Source organism: Zonotrichia albicollis, chromosome 1, assembly GCF_047830755.1.
Source record: "Zonotrichia albicollis isolate bZonAlb1 chromosome 1, bZonAlb1.hap1, whole genome shotgun sequence".
Taxonomy (NCBI): domain Eukaryota; kingdom Metazoa; phylum Chordata; class Aves; order Passeriformes; family Passerellidae; genus Zonotrichia; species Zonotrichia albicollis.
Window position 1 is genome coordinate 38,298,369 of NC_133819.1, and position 21,630 is coordinate 38,319,998.

At 41.0% G+C, this 21,630-nt stretch overlaps 1 protein-coding gene across 2 annotated transcripts in view; it reads left to right on the forward strand.

The window, feature by feature from the left end:
• Nucleotides 1–1,092: 1,092 nt before the first annotated feature.
• Nucleotides 1,093–21,630, forward strand: part of LOC102064105 (ubiquitin-conjugating enzyme E2 E2) — a 202,503-nt gene continuing 181,965 nt past the window's right edge. The window contains exons 1-3 of one of the 2 annotated variants that reach the window (XM_074538499.1): nucleotides 1,093–1,335; nucleotides 5,884–6,072; nucleotides 14,078–14,128. In XM_074538499.1, coding sequence (XP_074394600.1) covers nucleotides 5,897–6,072; nucleotides 14,078–14,128 — 227 coding nt within the window. In that variant the 5' untranslated portion in view covers nucleotides 1,093–1,335; nucleotides 5,884–5,896. The remainder of the gene's footprint in view (nucleotides 1,336–5,883; nucleotides 6,073–14,077; nucleotides 14,129–21,630) is intronic. The other variant, XM_074538504.1, reaches the window with a different exon arrangement.

Consider the following 21,630-nt stretch of genomic DNA (forward strand, 5'->3'; position numbering starts at 1 on the left):
TGTCTCATCGCCCAGCGCACCGGGGTTACCTGACAGCCAGTTCTGCTGGAGGTTTGGCTTGTTCCACGTTAATATTCCCACTAAACAACTAACATTTAAGCGCGGCTCTGCCTTGGCCTCTCCCATTCCTGACTGCGATGCTTTCCACAGAGGCAATGCCTGCCTGCGTGGGAGGTGAGGTTCATTTACCTGGCTACAATCAGGCGACTGCGCCTATCTCCAGCCGGGATGCTGCACGTCACCGGGGCGGCCAGCGGCCGGGGGCGGTGTGTGCCACCCCGCCGTGCTGATGCCGCGCAGCGGTCAAAACTACCACGGTGACACCAAGTGTGGCCACCGAGTGCCAGGGCCTGGGCCCGGGCGGCAGGCCGGCCGAGACACCGCGTACTCTCGCACGGCCCCTCCCCAGGTACCGCGTCCCGGCCCGCCCGGGGCACCGGCCGCGTCCCCCCCGGCTGCTCCCGCGGAGACAAAGGGCTAGGGAGCTGCGGGCCGCCGGCACCGGGGAGGGGGCGACTGCCGAGGGGAACAAAGGAGCCGAAAAAGACGAGAAGAGCCAAGAAAGTTGATACCGGCCTCCGCCGCCCCCTGCCCTGTCCCGGCCCGCCCCTTCCACCTCCCGGACTTTCGCGTGGGGGCCCACGGCAGCCCGGCGGCGGCGGGGAGAAAGGCCGGGCACCCTCACCTCCATCCCCCCCCGAGTCCCCGGCCGAAGGTCCCGGCTCGCCCCATCCCCTCCCGCCTCCTCCTTCCTCCTCTGCCCCGCTGACCCCGCCCAGCCCCCGGTGCTTCCCTTTAACGCGCGCTCCCGCCGCCGCCTCTTGCCCCTCCCCCGTGCCCGGCGGCGCGCGGCCTCCGCCAGCCCCCGCGGACGCGCGCGCCCCCATCCCGTCACTTCCCCCCCCCCCCCCCCCCCCCCCGCCCGCTCCCCTGCCGAAGCCGCGCGCGCGCCCCCGCCCTCCCGCCCCTCCCTCGGCGCCCGCGAGCGCCCGGGATAATTGGCTGGCGGGCGCGCGCGCGCGGCGCCGGGCGGACGGGTGGGGGCGCGCGCGCGCGGAGGCGGCGGCGGGGGTGCGCGCGCGCGCGCGGCAGCGGCTTCACTTCTCTCCGGGCAGCGGGGGCAGGAGCGGCGGCGGCTGTCGCTGCTGCTCGGGAGAGACGGGAAAGGGGAGAGGAAGCCGAGAGCGAGGAGCGCGGGGCAGCGGGCTCATGACTCAGTGAGCGGCTGCAGCCCCTTTCCAGCCCCGCGCCCGGCCGGAGTCGGGGCGACCGCGACGGATTGTCCCGCAGCTTGTGCCCGGCGCCAGCGACAGAGAGACCTGCGCTCGCCTGCAGGTAGCGGCGGCTTTCCCCCCGTCTCCGCCGGGGTACACCTACCTCTGCCCCGGCTGAGCTCCCCGTCTGCTTCCCCTCCCCCCGCCGGGCTCCTACCCCCCCGTCGCTCGCCATCCCTCCCCCACGGCAGCACCCTCTCTCTCCCCCACGTTTATCTGCCACCCTCGGTCTCTATCTTTATCCTTCATCTTCCCTGCCGTCTCCGCATCGCCCCAGTGCTGCCTGGTACCCCCTTGCCCCCCTTGGCATCCTCGGCCGTGCCCTTTCATAGCAACCGTCCCGGCCGCCCCCCCGCCGCCCCCGGCCACCTCGGCATCTCTGGCGGCGCTCCCCGCTCCCCCAGGCTCCATCCAGCCTCCATTGCTCCTCAGCACCCCCACACCCTTTCAGCAACTCTTCCGTGTCCATTTGTCCTGCTCGCCCTGCTGCGGGCGGGAGCAGCGAGCACCCCCCGCTCCCCACCCCCGCTCCGCATGGTCCCCGCGGCACTCTCTGCGCCCCTGGGGCACCCCTGCCCCCACCGCCACCGAGCCTCCTGGGATGCGCTATCCCACAGCCCCGCCGCAGCCCTGGGCACCCCGGGCTGGAACCCCTCGGGAAAAGCACTGAGCCCCCACCCCCGCGCCCCAAGGAGCCCCGCAGCCCAACCCTCTCCCTTCCCGCATGTGCCCCCGACGTCTTCCTCTCTCTGTCTCCTCCTCCTCCTCCTCCTCTTCTCGGTCTTCTCCTACTTCTCACCCCGGCCCAGCCGCCGCCCGCCGGGCCGTGGGAGTGCGGGGGGTGTGTGGTTTGGGGATGCTCGTGGCCACCACCCGCTCCGTGCGGCGGGGGCTTCCCGACCGGAGAGTGCCCACGCGGGGCTGTGGGAGCCCGGGGCTGCCGTCCTGTCCCGTCCCGTCCCATCCTTCCGGGTGCCCCTCTCCGTGGCGGACCCTCCTCTAGCACAGACCGGGCTCTTTCTGCCTCCCGTCCCGCGATGCTGAGGTCTTTTTGCCCTTTATGGTTCCTAATGAAGATGAAGTAAGGCGGCTGCTGCCATTGCTGCTCGTGGTGGACCCTGCAGAAATACTCAATTTATCTTGGCTTATAGGAAATTACGAGCGCTTTAGAAAGACATCATCACTAGCTCTGCCGCCCTTGGGACCCATCGGCACATTGCCAGAATCTTGCTATCCCCCACTGGTGGATTTTTAATTTTTTTTCTTTTTTTTGGTGCTGTGTGATATCTGATAATGACTGGTGGTTTGGGGTATTTTTGTCTTATTTGGTTTTTGTTGTTGGTTTGTTTGTTTTTGTTGTTGGTTTGTTTGTTTTTATTGTTGTTGTTTTGGTTTTGCTTTTAGTTTGAGGAGGAAAGGGAAGGTGCCAGTGGATATATTTGACAAAAGCGAAATATTTTGGACACCCTTCACTTCAAACTGATAGTTGTAGTTACACTTGTAATCTCTCTCGGTGCTGATTCATCTCACGTTAAGGCAGGGACTTTTAAGTCCCCCTTCATTCCTTCCTCTGCCCCCTGTGCTCATTTTTCTCTGCACAACAGCAGGGAGGTTAGCAACCCCCGTCTGAATGTAGAATAGCCTGGCAGCCGGGAACCTGGACATGGTGTGTCTTCCCTCTCGCCCTGCCTGACACTTGCAAACACGCTTACAGCTCAAGGACTATCTTGTATTTCTGTCTGTGTTAGTGGCAGCAAAATGTTTTCTTCGCAGTGTCATCCTCTCAGTTGACTTTTTCCCCCTATTCTCTTACTTTTTCATATGTTCGTGTGTCTTCTAAGCTTGACCCCATTAGAAGTGTCTAATTTCAGTCCCCTTAAAGCACGGTCTTACCGTGGTATTGAGCATCCCTTGAACAGAACTTCCTAAAATTGCAGGTATTGTGAGGAGAGGGAATAGAAAGAGTTGCATGGATGTTAGAAGGAGGAACAGGGACAGAAGGAGAAAAGAAAAAAACACCCAAAAGCAAGCAACACCCCCCCTCCCCCAGAAACTAGCCAGACAGCAAGTGACAGATTTAAACATTTTCCTCTTGTAAATGCTGGCATTACATGTTACAGTAATTATATGCTCTGGGCTACTGTTACAGTGTTTGTCTGCTGGATAGTAACCTGAACTTATGAAGTGAATACAGTTGTTTTTTGGATAATAGTAATATTTATAGCCAAGATTATTCATAGCAGATGTCCTATGCATATAAGCATTATTAAATATGCTTTTAACTTTCTGGCCTGCAGTGTTAAAGCCTATGTACATTGTGAAGAGAGAATTTTTCTCTTTAAAATTAGATGTATTAAGCAAAGGTTAGAAGTAAAATCTAGGGCAAATAAAGGCCAACATTAAGTGTTATAAAAAGAGATGAGGTTGTATTTTAGCTTTATATGGAAGCAAGGAAAATGGGTACTTACTACCAAAATTGCATTATAGTTGCATATTTTGACTTTTCAGAATGTGATACTTTTGTTGTTTATTACCTCTAAGTGTTCTGCTGCTTTACCTTGAAATCTCACAACCTGGATTTAAATATCTGAACATCAGCCTGTGTAAATTTATGGATTATGTTAAATGTATTGTTGTAGCTGTACTATAGGAGAAATTGTTCTCTAGGAGTGGACATTTTTTGTATTTTAATTTTAAGACAGAAACTCTGCATTATTTCAATTATCTTAATGAGCAGGTTGGGTGTTGTGTATTTATATATATTTAGATTCAAAAATACTATTTTCTGTTACAAAATCAAAAATGCACCTTAAGCTGATGAAGGGAAACTTTAGTCTCATATCTATCACTTGGTATTGATTGCTGTTTGTTTTAATGCCTAAACATTTTGAAGGGGAGCCATACTTCCAGAATTCTTTTTCAGTATAGCTTCACAAGATAGACAAAAGAGACTTAATTCCTCCTGAAGTTAGTTGAATGTGTCAATAATGCCTAAAGAGATTATTTCTTCTACTCCATAGTGTGTATTATGTGATAGTATTAGATCTTGGCAAGGGTTTTCAGTATAGGAGTACATTTATTTCTATTCTGTAATAAGAACACTTAGGCCTTTTTAAAAAGCATCCTTTTCAATATAACCCTTGTTGGCATTGATATTAATTTACTTTTCCTTTGCTGTCTCTTTCCATAAATATGTACAGGGAGATGAACTTTGTTTAATCCATAGAACAAGCATGGTTGAATCTGAGCCTGAAATCTCATTATTCTCCCTTGAGCGAGTCTTAAAACATATAATAGTCAAGGTGAATAGTTTTGTTCTTAGTTGTGATGATGTCTGTACATAGGTAAGAGGAAAAGAGAGTCGAAGTTCACAGCAATTTGAAACTCTTTGTGTATAAAAGAGCAAATTCTTCATTCAGACAGATTTGATCAGAAAACCACCCAGATATATGGGGATTGTGTGGGTGTAAGCAAGTAACATTTGGGCCTGTGTGCTTTTTATTAAAAATCTCTAGAGAAGGATATATAACACAGGTATAAAGTACAGATTTGGAGTTAAAGGAAATACACTTGGTTTTAATTTGGTTTTGGTTTTGTTGATTTGGGGTTTTGTTTGGTTTTGGGTTTTTGTTTTTTTAAAATCAGTCAGTGCCACTGACTGATATGCAAATTCAGTAAGGGTTTTTCATGGACATCTGTCCTTCATTAGAACAGTTTGAGAGTTTGAGAAGTCATGACAGCTGTAACAGTGGGCTTGTAATTCCTCATCTGTCGGCATATTGTTATACTATTTAAAATGAAGGAAGACATTAAAATAGCTAACTAGTATCAGAAGTGTGTGAATAAAGCATTAACTTGACTTCTGAAATATGCTGAGATTTCTTGCTGCTCATGTTCTCTGACAAGTTTGTTGCCTCATGTTGCCTGAATGAAATGTCGGGAAAAAACTTGGTTATATCCTCTACCAATGTGCTCACCACTTTAGTAAATACAAACAGTCCTGTGCTAGAGCATTTCAGTTCTGTGTTTCCATCAAGCATGCCAAGATGTGGAAACCCACATTGTACACTTGGAATGAGCCCACAGATTCATTTCATATGGGATAACAGGGAGTCCTAAGATAGTAATAACTCTCAGTTTTTAACTAGCTGTGGTAGATTTGAACTGGTGGCATAGTTGATGGGACAGCTAACTGATGGTATTGCTGAGTGGTTGAAAAGCATAATTCACAGTGAATGGTTTTACACTTGCAGGATTATGTTTCCCACTTAACTTCAGTAACTTCTGGTTTTCATACATATATATGTGTGTGTGTGTGAAGAGTTTGGCGGGGGGATTGGTTTGTGTGTTTGTTTTGTATTTTTTGTTTGTGGGTTGGTTGGGGTTTTTTGGGGGTGGCAGTAGTATAGGGTTTAAAATTGCCAGCTCCTGGAATATGGTTAGGATGCTTGTGGTAGAACTCTTCAGTATGAGGATTACTGAACTACTGTGACACAAGTGTTTTATTAGGACAAAGACATATATCCAATGTGTTCTTTCCTTAAGCATGTAAGAAATACAATTAGGCAGTTTCTTCTCAAAAAACTAACTTCAGTTTGTCTTTGTTCAGTGCAGCATCTGCCATGTCTACAGAGGGGCAGAGAGTGGATGATAGTCCAAGCACCAGTGGAGGCAGCTCTGATGGAGATCAGCGTGAAGGTGTTCAGCAAGAACAAGAAAGGGAGCAAGTTCAACCCAAGAAAAAAGAGGGAAAAATATCAAGCAAAACAGCTGCTAAATTGTCAACTAGTGCTAAAAGGTACAGTGTTTTTCCTGGTTGTTTGTTGCTTTCTGTTCTTTCAGCTGGCCATCAGATCCATGAATTGACTCAGTATATTAATTTTCTGATTGTTTTATTATAACATTACTGTATCAGTGTAATAACCTTTTGAGACTGGTCACAATAATGAGACCTGTATATACTTTTCCTTTTCTTTCTCAGTTTGCCTCTTTCACATGGTTTTAATAGTTGCTTGCATGATAAAAGCTGACATTTTTTTATTGCTAATAAAACTCAGACAGTTTTGTAGCCTTATAAAATATATCTCTGTATATGTATGTATGACTGATGTTGAAACTTGTCAGTGTAACTTACAGTTAATTAGCCATAAACATTTCAGACAGTTCAGTAACTCAGCATGTTAGGCCTACCATAGTACCTATTGCCATGAAGTACTGCCTTTTCTTTTCCCAGATGGTCAGGTCAGAAATACTTGAATGAACAACAAATGTATGTTGGTTTCATTACTTTAAACTGTGATCTGTTTTAATACCCATTTATTTTCCCTCCCTTTTCTGATTGAGATGAAAGGTTGGCTTGTAGAATAGCTATTTAAATTATTCTATGCTATCATGTCCATCTCCAGATAATGATTGTCTTGGTGGGACCAGACAGAAGGAATTTACAGCTTGGTGTTGCTTTGCTAGTACACATAGGGTTGTAAGTCTGGGCAAGTGGGATTATAGTGATTGAAGTTAAAAAGCACTCATAAAATAATCTGACAAGAGACCAATTCTGCAGACCGTCCTGATGCAGAATTCCCACATCTCGTTTCTTTGCTAGTCCAAGGTAGTGTAAACTACAAGATAAAACATTGGAGTTGTACCACTGTGGTGCTGTGGTAAAGGAGAAGCACCAAGCCCCTGCTGCCGTAATTTACAACATATGCATGTAGTCAGAGTCTGTAAATAACACTATATAAACATGTGCATACATCTAGTCAGGATTTGAGTCTTTGTTTTGCCTTAATCTGTCCCTTACCAATTCAATCCATTTCTAACGTGTCTTTAGATACTTTAGTAAAGATACTAAAGTATCTTTTGTCTTTCCAGTAAGGTACTGTCATGTCATGCTTTTCTTCTGCTATAGATTCCTTTCTTACAGCTAGTTTTTCTTCATTTTTAATTCCCTGGAGAAATACTTTCTGGATACACATTCCTGCTGTGACACTATTAGGAGATTACCTGGTCATATCACTTGCAGAATGACCAGCAAAACTTGCCTGTGTTTCCTTTTATGACAAGAAGGAAAAAAACCCCACTCAGCTTTCACTACAAATCATGATGTAATTAATGTAGTTAATTCTCACAGCCGTTATGGTTTCTGGTCTTCTTCTCTTTCGTCTGCTTCTTGCTATTATTTTTTTTTTAAATATTAGAAATATTGGATTAGTCATGACTTTTAGGGTCATAAAAACAGTTTCCAGCATCTTTAGAAAGCAGTCTGTGTATTGTGAACTTTGTACAGTGCCTGGTGTAATGATGCTAGGATTCTGACAAGGGCCTGTGGACACTATCCTATTAAAAAATTAATAATGATATGTCAGAAATTGGTCTATTAATCTTAGCTTTGTATCTTCAAAGCTTAGAGCTTTTATCAACAAGCATTTTACAGTGATAAAATTACTTAAACCTTTTAAAGTTTAATCATATCTGCTTATGGTTCTGCTAAAACTAATTATGCCATCAGTTGCTGACTTCAGTACATTTGCCAGTTAGACTCTAAAGCTAGTTTCACATGTATAGTAATATTGATTATACATTTTAGAAATATACATTTGATTATACATTTTAAAAGCTGACATGACTTAGAATAGTTCTGTAGATATGTGTACAGTATTTTTGAAGAGAAATGTAATTTAGGAGTGCTTGTTGTTGCAGCCCTTTCTGGAAGGATTACAGAAACAGTTGTTGTAGTAATGGGAGTTTTTATTTGTATAATTTTTTCCTCTTTTTTTGTTTTTGAATATTCAGTAGTTTGTCATAGTGTTACAATTGGAATTGCACCTTTTCTAATCTAGACAGGTTTTCATATCACAGGGTTTTTTTCTGTGCTTTTTAATTAAAATCAGTTATGTCTCAAGAAAGCCAAATCAGAAATTAGAGGCTAAAAAGGAGGGGAGTAGCATAAAGGAAGGAAAAATGTCTTAAAGCCCTTAATATGTAATAAATATTCCAAAAGTAGTCTGTATGAAAGATCTTCATAGTAATATTGTTATTTTAGTTCATTATGAATGAGAAATAGTGCAGGTTTAATAAGGCCTTACTCTGGTACCTTTATTATGGTGTAAAGAGTCAACTGCTAAACAATCAGTAAAACACTCAAACTATAGAGTGTAGCACAGTTGTGGCTTTTGTCAAGATTCCTTAATTTCTTTAGAAGCTTCAAACACCAGCAAGTTCACTGGAGCTAAAGTCACAGACTACAGACTTGATTCTAACCAGAGTTTGGAAATCAGATTTTCTCACCTGGAAAGCTTTTTTGTGCACATGGAATTCTAGCCACAGTTTTTTTGGATTGCATTATGATACCTACTGTATATGGAGGAAGGTTTGTGCATCTCTATTTGGAAGACTCCTCTTTTGCTTTTCATTTATGTTTTATGGAGTCAGTAAAAGAATTTTCAGTAGCGTGAGGTTTTATAATAATGAAGGTTTAGCAGTGTGCTGACTTTTGCTTGAGTAATTGTAAACTGGTCCCAGTCTTATGTATGAATATACTGTTCATGCAGCTTAACTGCTTTCCAAAGTGATCTCATTACAGAGGCTGTGTGAAACCACTCATATTTCTATTTGAGTAAGATTCTTGGTATTGAGATATGGAGTTTCTTCTGTTAGCATTGCTGTGGATGGCATCAAGAAGGCAGAATGCCATCACATGCTGTCCTTCTCTGTTAATACTTCAGGACTAGCTGCTGTACAGGTGTAATAGCTTACAGCATATGTCGTGCAGTGTACTGGTCCTTCAATTTTCCTCACCCACAGGGCATCACCTTAAATAGCAACCTTTCTTACCCAACATGTCAAGATTGAGAAACTCACTGCATATCACAATTACAGTTCAGACATGGAATTGAATTGCTGTCCTTGAAAACAGCAGGCATCTTGTTACCTCTTAAGTAGCAAATCTTAGCATGACCTTTGGATTGAGAGAAGTGTAACCATTCTTGGCTGACATAGTAGCTCAACAAATAAATGTATTGTTTTGCTTGGCTCCTGAAGTTGCTGGTTGAAAATCTGTAAACCTTTATGGCCAGTCTTGACATTTTTTAATAAATATCTGTGCTTGCAACAAATTGTGAACTGTACAATTTTAGTTGTAATATTTTAATTATTCAGAGAAGTTGCAGCCTTAAGGAGGAGCAAATAAGTGATAAATTAAATTGGTTCAAAATTCAACAAAACTGAGTATTTCCCTCCCCCCTGCCCCCCCCCCTTTTTTTTTTCCTGAGAGGTTTATCACAGAATCTGGAAATGATATGTAGCATGTTGAATATGATGGCAAAATATGGAGTGCTTCTTCTTACAAGAAATATCCTTGTCATTTATCCATCTTTTAATAAGTAGCTGAGAATATATCTTTTCCTCCAGTATGAACCTAACCATCTTTAGATCAATTTCCTGCTCAGTCACAATTTATTTAGTATTTAAATGCATACCAGTGACTGCATTTTTAAATATGTTCTAAGTAGTATATTCTTTGATATAAGCTATTGATTCATCTGGCTTTTATGGGTAGAGAGACATGTAGTTTAGAAAAGCAGATGTGGTAAAAGGAGTTTATTGTCATGTGGTCCTTTATTTTATTTCATTTCCTATTAATAATGTTAGGAAATTCTCTAACACATTCACATCTTTCTTAGCTTTAGGGAGTTGTTTCATGAAGGAAACAACTCAGTCCCTTTTGGCTTGGTACAGTAGTAAATATGTGTCTGTGAGAATTAATGATATTTGAAATCCACAATGTACTTTCATGCTTCTGAATGTACGAGTAGATTAACCTTTGCACCATTACTGGAAGGCAACTGTGTTCTTTTTTGTTAGTTAAAGTGAGGGATTTTTTTATATATATGTGTGTATATACATGAGAGAGAAGAGTCAGATGACTTCTCTAAGACCAAAGTATCAGATCTGACATTGTAAATTAAATATCTTATGTGTGCAGCCCAGGGCTTTGATTACCAGCAAGGGCCTCACCTCCTGCCATCATCCCCATTGTCCAATATGTAATAAACCATAGTGTCATTAGTTTAAATATAGACTGGATATATGTAATTATTTCAATATAGAGGGTTTTGCCTCTGTGACATTTTTAAACATAACTGTTATTGAGGCAGAATATCCAAAGAAACAGATGCCAGAAAGGACCCTGAAAAACAATGTTTTGTTGCCGGAGGCCGCATTTTCTCGCGGTGAATCCTCTGTGGTCAGCGAAGGAAATGAGGCACGTCCTCTCCTGTGGCAGATTCTGAGGGCAGCTCGTGGGGATAGAGGCGAGTGCCAGAGCACATGCAGACAAAGGGCAGCTCGCACACTGGAGGTCTCTATCAGTGCAAGGCTCTCTGGGATGCTGTCCGATGATTTAATTGTAACGTTGAATGCTGTGACATGTGAACAAGCTACGTGTCAGCTGTTTTACAGAAACTGTTTATGAATGAGCTCTCAGCGTGAATGCAAGGTAAATTAAGGTTGCAAGAAAAGAAATGTAAGGTGTATAAATTAATTTTAGTTTGGGACACCACAGAGTAGGAGAATAAACATGGATAGCTTGCTGAGGAGCAATTGATGGACAGTATTGCACTAATATGTTTATCTTGTTTGTATAAAAATGATCATGAATTAAACATCTTTGTCTTAGATGTTTGCAAGAGCAATGATGTCTTTTGAACATTAATAGACAGTATCATCTAATCAATTTTTACATCTTGAGGCAGAAAGGTGGTTTGTCTGTGTCTGCTCAATCACAGAATAACTTGATAAAGGGCCATTTTAGTGCTCTTGGCATTAGAAGTTTTGGCTTGAACTAGAACAGATAGAGAAAATGAGAGACTTCTGTTTCCAGAATGTAAGGAACGTTTTTTAGGATTTAGCAGGAAGAATGTAAAGATTTTGATCTAGGACTGAAGTTGTCAATCCATTCTTGATGTTCCTCATACTCACTCTAATGCCATGAAATATTAACTATTTTTACTACTATATGTAAAACAAAGGAATGATCTCTGACTCCAAAAACAAGTGCAATGCCATCATTCTTCTTGAATAACTTCAAAAAAGGCTGAGAAAGCAAAACAACTCATAAATGACAAAACTGAAGTTTCCTTGCAGCCTAGGTTTTCTGTAGTTTGAATTTGTGGTAGTATAAATCTCAAAATCATGGCAGAATTTTGTAATATACAGAAGAAATATTTTAAGCATTCCCACAGTTATAAGATCTCCCTTCTAAAAGCTGTGATTTCTTAGGATTGTTTAAAATGGGCTAACTTTTAAAACATTTTTGTTGTGCTTAAAGTTCACTAATTAAAAAATGGGATGACTTTCAGTGTTACTACAATGATTTTGTGCTTGATTAAGCAGACTGTGCCTGTGTTTTTATAAAAAAGTTATGGTATTTATTGGAGGAATTCTATATGCTGGGGGTAAAAACATCTCAATGAGTAGAAAAAGCAAGTAAAGATCAAATTGCTTCCCCTCTACAGAAATAACCTTGTGTGTTTGTTGTATGTAGGGTATATACACCCAGCTATTCAAGGACTTGACTTGGAGGCATCAGCTTGGGAATGTCCAGAAATCCCTAACAACAAAGTTGCCCTCCCTGGCGTTAAAACTCTGGCAGGATGCCTGTCATGTCTTTATGGGTGACCTGGAGGATATGGCAGAATGCACTCTAAAGTTTTCAGATGGCAGCAAGTTGGGTGCGAGCATTTGGTACATGCAGGGGCATTTTATATTATATATGCCAATATACCTGAATGCTTATTTTGATAAGCTATTAGCTTTGCCTGCATTTATATGCATAGAAGTTAAAGAAAATTTAAGCATCTGGAAGAGTATTTTTATCTTTTCAATGCTGTCATCAGGTCTTAATAAATGATTATTACCTCTGCCTACAAATCTTACCCACGTATGTCCTAATTATTTCAGAATGTGAATGATAAAGGCTTGAGTTCCTGGTTCAGGCCAGCTCTTCTACTGCTGTTGGTCCATTTATTCATTAGAGCCATAAAATCAATTCATAGTGGCATAAGGGGAATTTTGATAGTGGCTGTGAGACTCTTAAACATGCAAGATTGTGTTTGGATTGTAGTAATATATAAAGAATGGAACTGCTCTTTTTTACTTTATATATGCCAATATACTTGAATACTTATTTTGATAAGTGATTTTCTTTACCTATATTTATATGCAAAATGGATAGCAGTCGTTTTTAACAAGATATGTGTAGGTCAGACCTGAACCTTTGGCTTGTGGCTTGAGCACCTTTCTCAGGAATTTGAGTGGTATTATTGTGTTATTATTTCTTTTTTAGTGTAGGGAATAATAGAAATAGCAATCTGCTCTGTGCATGAAATCTTGTGAAGGAGAAGGCAAGAAGAAACTACTAAAGATGTATTGAATTGTTTTTATTTTCCTTCCTCCTTCTACATATTTATGTTTTTGCACTGAAGTAGCCTGTGGAAAAAGCCTTGGATATAGGTTATAGGGAAGGTGGCATTCACAGTCCTGCTTATGGCATCATAATCTGGCAAGTCTTTGGGAACTGTAAACTCCTACGAGTTCCTTTGGGAGCTCTGTATCGTATTCTGCATACTTAAATTTCTTCGGAGGTCAAGATGCTGGCTCTGATGCAGATGCTGGTGTAAGGGAAAAGAGCCCCCATTGCCAGCTGTGGCAGAGATCAGCTATTCAAGGACTTGGCTGGCAAGCGTCAGCCTGGGAATATCCAGAAATCCTTAACAACGAAGCTGCTCTCCCTGGAGGAAGAGCTCTGGCAGGATGCCTGTAATGTCTTTATTGGTGACCTGGAGGACATGGCAGAGTGCACTGCGAAGTTTTCAGATGACAAGCAGTTTGTACACACCGGGGCAAGGCTGCGGCTCAGAGGGATCAGGCCAGGCTGCACGAGAGGGTTGACAGAGAACTCATGAAATTCAGCAAGGACAAATGAACACCATGGATGCAGGGAGGACTTACCCCTTGCTCAGATACACACTGGGGATCATCTTTGCTCAGAAGGATGTGGGGGCCTTGGCAGACAGCAGGCTCAGTGTGAGGCAGCAACAAAGGCTGGGCTGCCTCCTGGGAGGTATTAACAGAGGCATAGTCCATAGACAAATGAAAGAGATTTATCTGCCTTTACTGAGCTCTCATTAGACTGTATCTGGGATAGCACTTACCCAGTTTTATCCCCTCAATAAAAGGAAGGCAGGTATCAGAGCAAGTCCAGCAGCAGGTCCCCAGGCTGACCAGGGAGCTGGAGCACTTCCCTTTGGGGGAAGTTGATATCAGCCCCCCAGTATACGTAGGAGGTTGTGAAGTCCTGGGTGGGCTTATTCTGGACAATTTTCCTTTGAGCTGGGGGTTTTTTCCCTGCCAGTACAATATTCATTATTAAGAAGCTAAATATTCTGGAGGGCAAGAACTGCAAGACATATAGTCAGAGGGGAAATAGAGAAAGAGGGTATATGAGATATTTAGTAATTGTGTAAGTGAGCCAAGGAGCTGAGATTCCTGACCTATGGAAAAAGTGTGATTTTCTAGGTGGCTGCTCATGGTATTTGTTCCATATTGGATGTTCATTTTTCAGAAAATATTTGGTTTTTATTCTACATGTTCTTTCACAGTTTCATGAAACAATATAGATCGACTTTCAGTCAGAAATTCTAAGAATTATATTTTGTTACTATTGATTGATATAAAAATGTTCATAAAGTTGAAAAAAACAGATTGAAAAAAAAGTCCTGATAGTATCTTTTTTTTCTTTTAAGAATTCAGAAAGAACTTGCAGAAATTACATTAGACCCTCCTCCGAACTGTAGGTAAGTTCACCTGGATTTTATTAATTTGGAATATGAAAATTAAATGTGTGGATCTGTTTAAATTGTATAGGGGACTGAAGTAAATTTTAGTTATTCCTTTGTGCAGATAATTTAGTAATTTTGGAATAAGAACTGAGAGATAATATGTTGCCTACATATAAAGAATTGATATGACATACTTTCTGGTAACCAAAGTAGTGGCATAAATGGATGAACTCTGTGATGCATTAATAGATACAGGACAAATACCAAATCATGCTTCATTTCAGATATTAAATCAATAATATTTTTTTTGATTCTGTGAAATGTAATATTGGTGGCAGTCGCTGGGTATATTTGGTTCCTTTCTTTGCAACTTGTTAATCCACTGTGAATATAATGGAGAAAAGAGAGTGTTATAGGGACAAACTGTTAGTAATTTTCTGACTGTGTTTGTTGCAATGAATTGTGATATTCAGTGGACACTTCCTGAGTTAGAGTATAGTATCATATAGACTTTCTGATAATGACAGTGTGCTTGTTTGGTTTGGGTGTTTCATTTTGTTGTGGTTCGATTTGGTTTGGTTTGAGGGGTGGGGGGGCAGTTTGTGGTTTTTTTTGTCAAGTATATTTCCTTCTGGTATGTTTAAAGTTGGCTTTGAAATGAATGATGAGGTATATCTTGAAACCCTCACTGTCTGGTGGCTGGGGCTGTGTACAGTTGTTTTCAGATGGCTGTCTCGGGCTTCTTATCTGTCAGCTTGTGACATATGGTCAGTGTTGGAGCTGGGCCAGGGCTGCACATTGCTGTTTAAAGGAATCCCTGCTACTGCACCTCTCGTGGTGAGGGATTCGGCTCAGTGCAGAAGAATAGCTTCCACCCAGGCCTGCCAACCCATCTCAACTGATGTGGTTAGTAGGTCTCATTCTGTTACTGAACTAAAAAGAAAGATTGATAGAAATGGCTGATTGCATGCAGCGTTTATAATGAATCCCAGTATGTTTCAGTATCGAATTAACTAAGCAACTGGTAGTAAAAATGACAGTCAGCTTTATTGTTTTGGTCTCTTGACAAAAGTGTGTGTAAGAAAATACTCTAACAAGATTTGATGTGGTTGTGCTGGATCTCAAGATATAAGTCAAGTGGCTGTGTACCAAGGCGCTGCTTAGTGAAGTAGCCTTGCAATAATAGCATTCAAAGAGTATTTCAGTCAATTAGGATGAACAGTTTTTTGCTGGATAAAACATTTTAATAGCTAAGCTGTTCTGTCATGCTTACGACTATGTGTGAGTCTTCAATCACATCAAAGCTGTTTCATGTGGCAGATTTTACTTCGGTGTTGATGACTGATGCCTATTAGTGGATTGATTTGCTGAGATGAATATGAAACTTCAGTCTGTTGTAGAAGAATGGTTAAGTCTTTGAACTGAGAGTAAAAGGCTTACAGGTTTTTACAGCAGTGTCATTTTTTCTGGTTTTCTGAAGCCTCCTCTTTATAACAAAGCAGTTGTTTCAGTATACATGATACTATTATATTTGATTTTTTTGCTAGCAAGTGTAAAGTAAGCATTGGCTGTCTGAGTGGAAAGCCCTTTAGTGACTTGCAGTTTACAAAAAAACCCAAGTAATCAGGAGGTTTCATGGGTTTGTTGAATTATTCACACTAATGATAAAACAGCAATAAAGTGCACTCCATGATGCTGTTTTGCAAAATCACATCTAACTTCATGTGTCTGCTGCTTTAACGCAGTTCTTAAGATGCAGAATTACTTCATGTTGTGGTAGATTGATAGATAACCATTAGTAAGTTTAATATTAGCAAATATTTTTTATAGTCAATGCAGAATCACTTCATTTAGTTTATGCTTTGTTGACATAGTCTAAACAGTGTTTATATTTGAACTTCATCTGTTTTCTGTTATAGTTAAATGTTACAAAATAAATACATCAGCCAGGCATGATTCTTTAGAATAATGAGGAAAGCTGAGCTATTATACAGTATATCTTAAAGTAATGATAGATCCTTTCTTAGTTTTAGTGAAATTTAGGTCATTGTAAAAAGACATGTTAGTTTTTTCTATTAAAAAGCCTAACCATATTTCATAAAGGTAAGTTCATTCCAGATGTAGGTTGCTTGAAATGGTTCTGATTCCATCCTACTTTCACTGTATGTACTCCTTCATATGTAAAAAAAATAATGACTGGGCAATAGGAATGTGATAATTCTGAAAACTAAATGTCATAGGAGGTGTGAAGAAAGTATTATTCAAGAATACAAGCTGTCTTAAATAGCTACTTAGGAAGTTCTGGTAAAAGAGCTGTTGAGCTGAATTGAACTTAGGTGGAGTATTGCAAAATAATTTGCAAGACTTTTCATTAACTACAGCAGGCCAAAGCTTCAGGTTTCTTCCATTCATGAAAAAAGCCCCAGATGGAACAGTATCTGTAGCACAGTAGCATCCCTCAATTGTATGGCAGGCTACACAGTCACTACAATCTCCAAGGCAGCTGCAGCTTCCACTGCTGCAGCAGCTGTGATCTTAACATTTCCCCTGCCTCATCCTTGTGAAGAGAGTAGACTGTATAATCTTTGTGTTTGTTTGGAAGACAAAAAAGTCTTGCTTACAAATGTGCCTTGGAATTGGCAGATTATCACTGCTGGGACTTGCAGCGTCTTTCCAAAACTGTGGAAAGCTGTAGGTTTCAGAGTTCCTACAAAATCTGTCACTTGACTTTAAAAGATTTAATACTAGAAGAAATTAGAGTTGACTGCCTCCCTACTTCCTTTTCTGTAGTTTGGGTACTGGGCAATGGAGTGAGTCCTCTTGGCTCCTTCCTCAGGACTGAGAATGTGTAATGTTCTACATGTAAAAAAGCCAAGCTGGGGAGGGGGGTAGAGGGTGTGGGAGGTGAGCAGTGTAATCATTGCTATTTTTGGAGGAAGGCATGTCATAAAAAAGCCTGTTATACTTCACATTTAACAGAAAGAACTGGATGGTTTTCAGTATGTGTTGTCCCATCCCTTCCCCTATTTTACTTTTGTAATGAGCTGAATTTACTGGCAAGGACAGTCCTGAATTCAAAGCAGTACCATTTATGTTTTAAATCTGCAGCATTGTGAAATTTCAGTTTGTCAGGAGATGGTATACCTAAATTGTCGACGTTTGCCACTCCTGTCTTTTTTTTCCTCTCATTGAAATATCAAAGCTTGATTGCTAGAAATGGCACACATATTATGCTCCTGAGTATTGCAGAATATAGCTTTTCTCACAGGTGATAAGATTCTCATATTTAAGTGTCATTTTCCTATATTGCCTTACTGAAAGAGGGGAACAGTTGGAAATACTTGTAGCTAAAATAATGCCTTTTCAAGCTTCCCCATATTTTCGGCTGCATTGTGCATGAGACAAGTGATTTCATAGACTACAACTTCTTGTATAGTATTTCCCTTCTCACTGGCAAGAGGACAATGTCTCTGTGACAACTTTCACCAATTGCTTACATGGGAAAATAATATTTGGAAAGTATTTCATGTATTTTTAGCTTCTTTCAATGTGAACTTAGCAGCTGGAAACAAGGAGAGCCAGCATGAAGTGAATAGCAGCTCTCTGTGGACACCACTTGGAGCAACTGCTCAAAATTTTCCTATTAAGTCACCGATCTTACCTGTCTTCCCCTTCACGTTTTCTTTTGTTGTTCCCTGGTGTGCTTTTCATCATTCTTCTCTTTTCTTTGTATTTACTGCAATTCCTCTTTTGTTCTTTACATTTCATTTCTTTTACCCTCTAGCAATATAGGTGATGCTTGGGACTGTTAAGGAGTGTGGAGCTTAGTGGGCAGAATGACTCTCATTCCAAAACAATCAGTTTAAAATCCTGTGTATAGTCTTATCTCGTCCATTTGTTTGTAATCATTACATTAATTCCTTGCTTTTTATACTGTCTGCAAAATTGATAAGCAGCCAGCATATGTGATTCTAGTATTTTGCTTTTGAAAATGAATCACACTGATAATACTTAAAGCAGTTCTCTTTGGGATGATGTTGAGAAGAGCCAAGTGGAATGGCAACATTTTCAGTTTGACTTAGGGAGAGAGGTCAGTGTGCCTCATGGATAGCTCTTGTATTATTAGTGACTGTATGGAGTCCAACATTTCTGTTTAATACTGCTTTGACTCTGTTTTTGCTGAAATGTTGAGGCTGGCATCTTCACAACTCCCTGGATTTATGTGAATTCCAACAATTTGAGTTACTGTTCTTGGGGCCATGTGTATACTCCTACCTAGTGCTACTTTAAAGCTAAAGGGATGGCACAAGTGTCAGGTGCAGAAGACAAAAGGGAGCACAATAGGAAGGACTGGGTGGGAGAAGATGGTCAGCCTTGCTCTAAAATGCAGAGGGGGAGAACTGGAGGGACCTGGAGCAGCAGGTACAGCAAGTATCTACCCTGCAATTGTGCTCAGTGATTTTGATTGTTTGACTTGGGGAGGCATCAGTGTGGTGCCACAGGCACACAGCTGTGACTCATGTGATGCTAATGTGTGAGCAGGATGAAAAAGTGGAGTAAGAAATGCTTTCTCTGAACGTTTTTCTTTGCAAACATTTCCAGCCTGAATTCAGGCTCCCTTCCCATTGTGTTACTCATGGAGTTTACTGTCTGCCTGTATAGACTTATTTTGATCTGCTTCGTGAGAACATGTGACACAGAACTTTGTATATACCTTAGCCTGGTCTCTTTAGAATTTACAGGAAATAGCAAAACTTGGTCAAAAAAGATAGGCATGGAAGTGGTTTATACTAGAGTTCAGGATCCTGTTGGTTTTTAATCCATGATGTATCAACAACTGAGGCTATGGATGGGTGAAAAATTTCAGTGCTCACTGCAACAGCTTTATGTTTTACTTTTGAGTCCCTTTCTGCTTCAAAAGCAGCAAGAAACATGTCCCAAAGATTTGCAAGTTAACAATCACACTGAGATTATATTTTATAGTAGCAATCATACTGTATTTTGTCACTTGAATTAGATTGCTGGGTTTTTTAACTGGTGGGGTTTTTTAACTGGTGAGGTTTTTATATTGTATTACCTTGGTAACTTGAAGTAGCTCTTGGGTGAAAAGTGTGAGGTTACTTTTTAATATGTAAGCTTTTCATTGCTTTAGTTATTTTTTTTTAGATAGTGCAGAACCATAGTTCATGCTTTAAGCTCTGAAGTATGTAACTATATTAAAACATTTCTTTAGAAATATCTGTTTATTTTCACTGTGAAAGTGACTTTTCAATGTCATATTGCTTACAAAGTATCTGTTTTTTAAAAATAACACAGATGTTTCTTTTCATGGGTCTTCCATGTGTCAAGATGCAGTGTACTTGGAAGGCCATCAAAAATATAGCTGTTTTTTAGTGATCTGATATCTTTGAAAATCTATTATATGAAAAAATATTAGACAGCACTGAACTTTTTTTTGTTGTTGAATAAACTAAGTTTTCAATATATGCTTGATTGCATTGTTGCTTGCATTGCGGTGGTGGAGTGATCTTTAGGATTGGTTACATGTAATGCTCAAAAGATGTGTTGTGGCCATTGGTGGCTTGAAATGTTAGCAACTTTCATGAAGGCAGGAGAGGAAATAAAAGAAAGAAAGGCAGTAAAGGGAACCTGCCACTGGCTGCCTGCCAGGTCTGGCAACTTCACTCAGCGATGACGATGTAAGGAACTGTCTGACAACACCCATTAATACCTCCCAGCTTAACAATACCTCCACATGATTTCTGCCAGTTCTCCCAGTTTTTGAATGATGACAACTTCTCTCCCGGGAGGAGAAGAAAAGAGAAACTAGTGTTAGAGAAGAATGAGAGTACTTCAGCAAGCACCGTGTGAGTGCAGATCTGGAAGGTCAGGGAGATGCCAGAGCACATCCTATGGCACAGCGGAAGCAGGAAAATGAGACTGGGGCATAAGGAGGGGTCAGGAAGATCACTTGTTCCTTGAAGCAGGAAAGGGCAGAAAAATGCTCAAAAAGCAGCCTGTGGTGGATATGGGAGGGTTCCTTGGTATTTGCAATGTGCTTCTTGTAGAAGATAACTAAAGCTCTGGTTTAAATTGTAACTTGGGGAAGGCGGTGTGAATAACTGTAACAAGGGTAAAATGAAACACTTTGATGCTTTTAGTGCGGGGAATTCTGAACAGAGAAATTCTTTTCCAGCAGTTTCATATTGAGTTACAGCTGGTCTTTTTAAGTCAGTCTCCTACGGTGTACAAGAGCAGTCCCCAATGCTTTCAGCTCCAGAATTTTTCAGAAATCTTTCATAGACATTTCTTTTGCCTTCTCCTAAATAGCTAAGCAAAGGTGTTGGTTTAGGGTGGGAGATTTTTTCTTTTTTTTTTTTTTTGTTGTTTCCTATGAGCCAGAATTTGATTTTATTATAAAACTGGTGTTTTATATGCATGTTTTTGTAATCTCCTCAATAAAGCCCTCATAAAATGCGCACACAAAAAAAACCCTTCCCTCCAACCCCTAAAATAAGTGCATTAAATAAACAATCATTGCTTGCCAGCAAGGGAAGCAAAACCACCTTGACTGAGACTTTACATCATTGCTAGAAGACTTTGCAAAGACATACCTGAATGTGTAGATTTTATATATAGTTAGCTATTTTTGTGGGGTTTTTGTTGTTTTTTTTTTTCCCTAAATGTAAACTAATTTCTAGTATGAAAACTATGTAAGGGTCAATTTCTTTACAGAAATTTGATAGAGGAGAATTATTTGAAAGTCTGACTATATTAGGTACTACTGCACTGAACAAGCAGGCACTGCCATTTCATGATAATCATGTAAAAAACATGCTTTTATTAGCAGTTCATTACCCTTTAGTAATTTACTCATTATTGAATAAATGAGGGAAATGGAAGATATTTTGTCTGTTGGTTGGGACTGACAGCATAATGAAGTATTTGTTTCCTTCAGTAAATGGCACAATCTCCTAACTGCTGAAGACAGCACTGTTGTCTTCAATAAACCACATTTTGCAGAATTTGAGTTCTTCCTTTCCCTGTAATACTTAAAGCCCCTCCCCTTGGAAATCTATTTAAAAAAAAAATCAGTCTTTCTTAGTTCCAATACCACAATTGTACAGCTTTTAAACAGCTATTAACTTTTAGTGCACTTTATTTTGGGGGAGTATTGTTTGTTTGTTTGTTTTGGCTTTTTGTTGTTGCTGGTTTTGTTTTGGATTTTTTTGCATAATTGTGACAGTCTAAGGCAATGCTGTAATTTTTCTTTTGCTCTTGGTGTATATGGAAAGTGTGGAGATTAACAATTGATAGATTGAATTTAATGAAATTGTTTTCCAAAATCTTCTGGCAGAAAAGCTGCAGTTTAGGACTGAGAAGTCATGAACTAGTAACAGAGCATGCTTTGCAATACTTTGGAAACAAACTATGAAATTGATCTGGATGCTGTTTTCTTGGTGAGCAATAAAACTTATTTATGCTGTACTTACACATTTGCAGCTTTGTTACAAGCT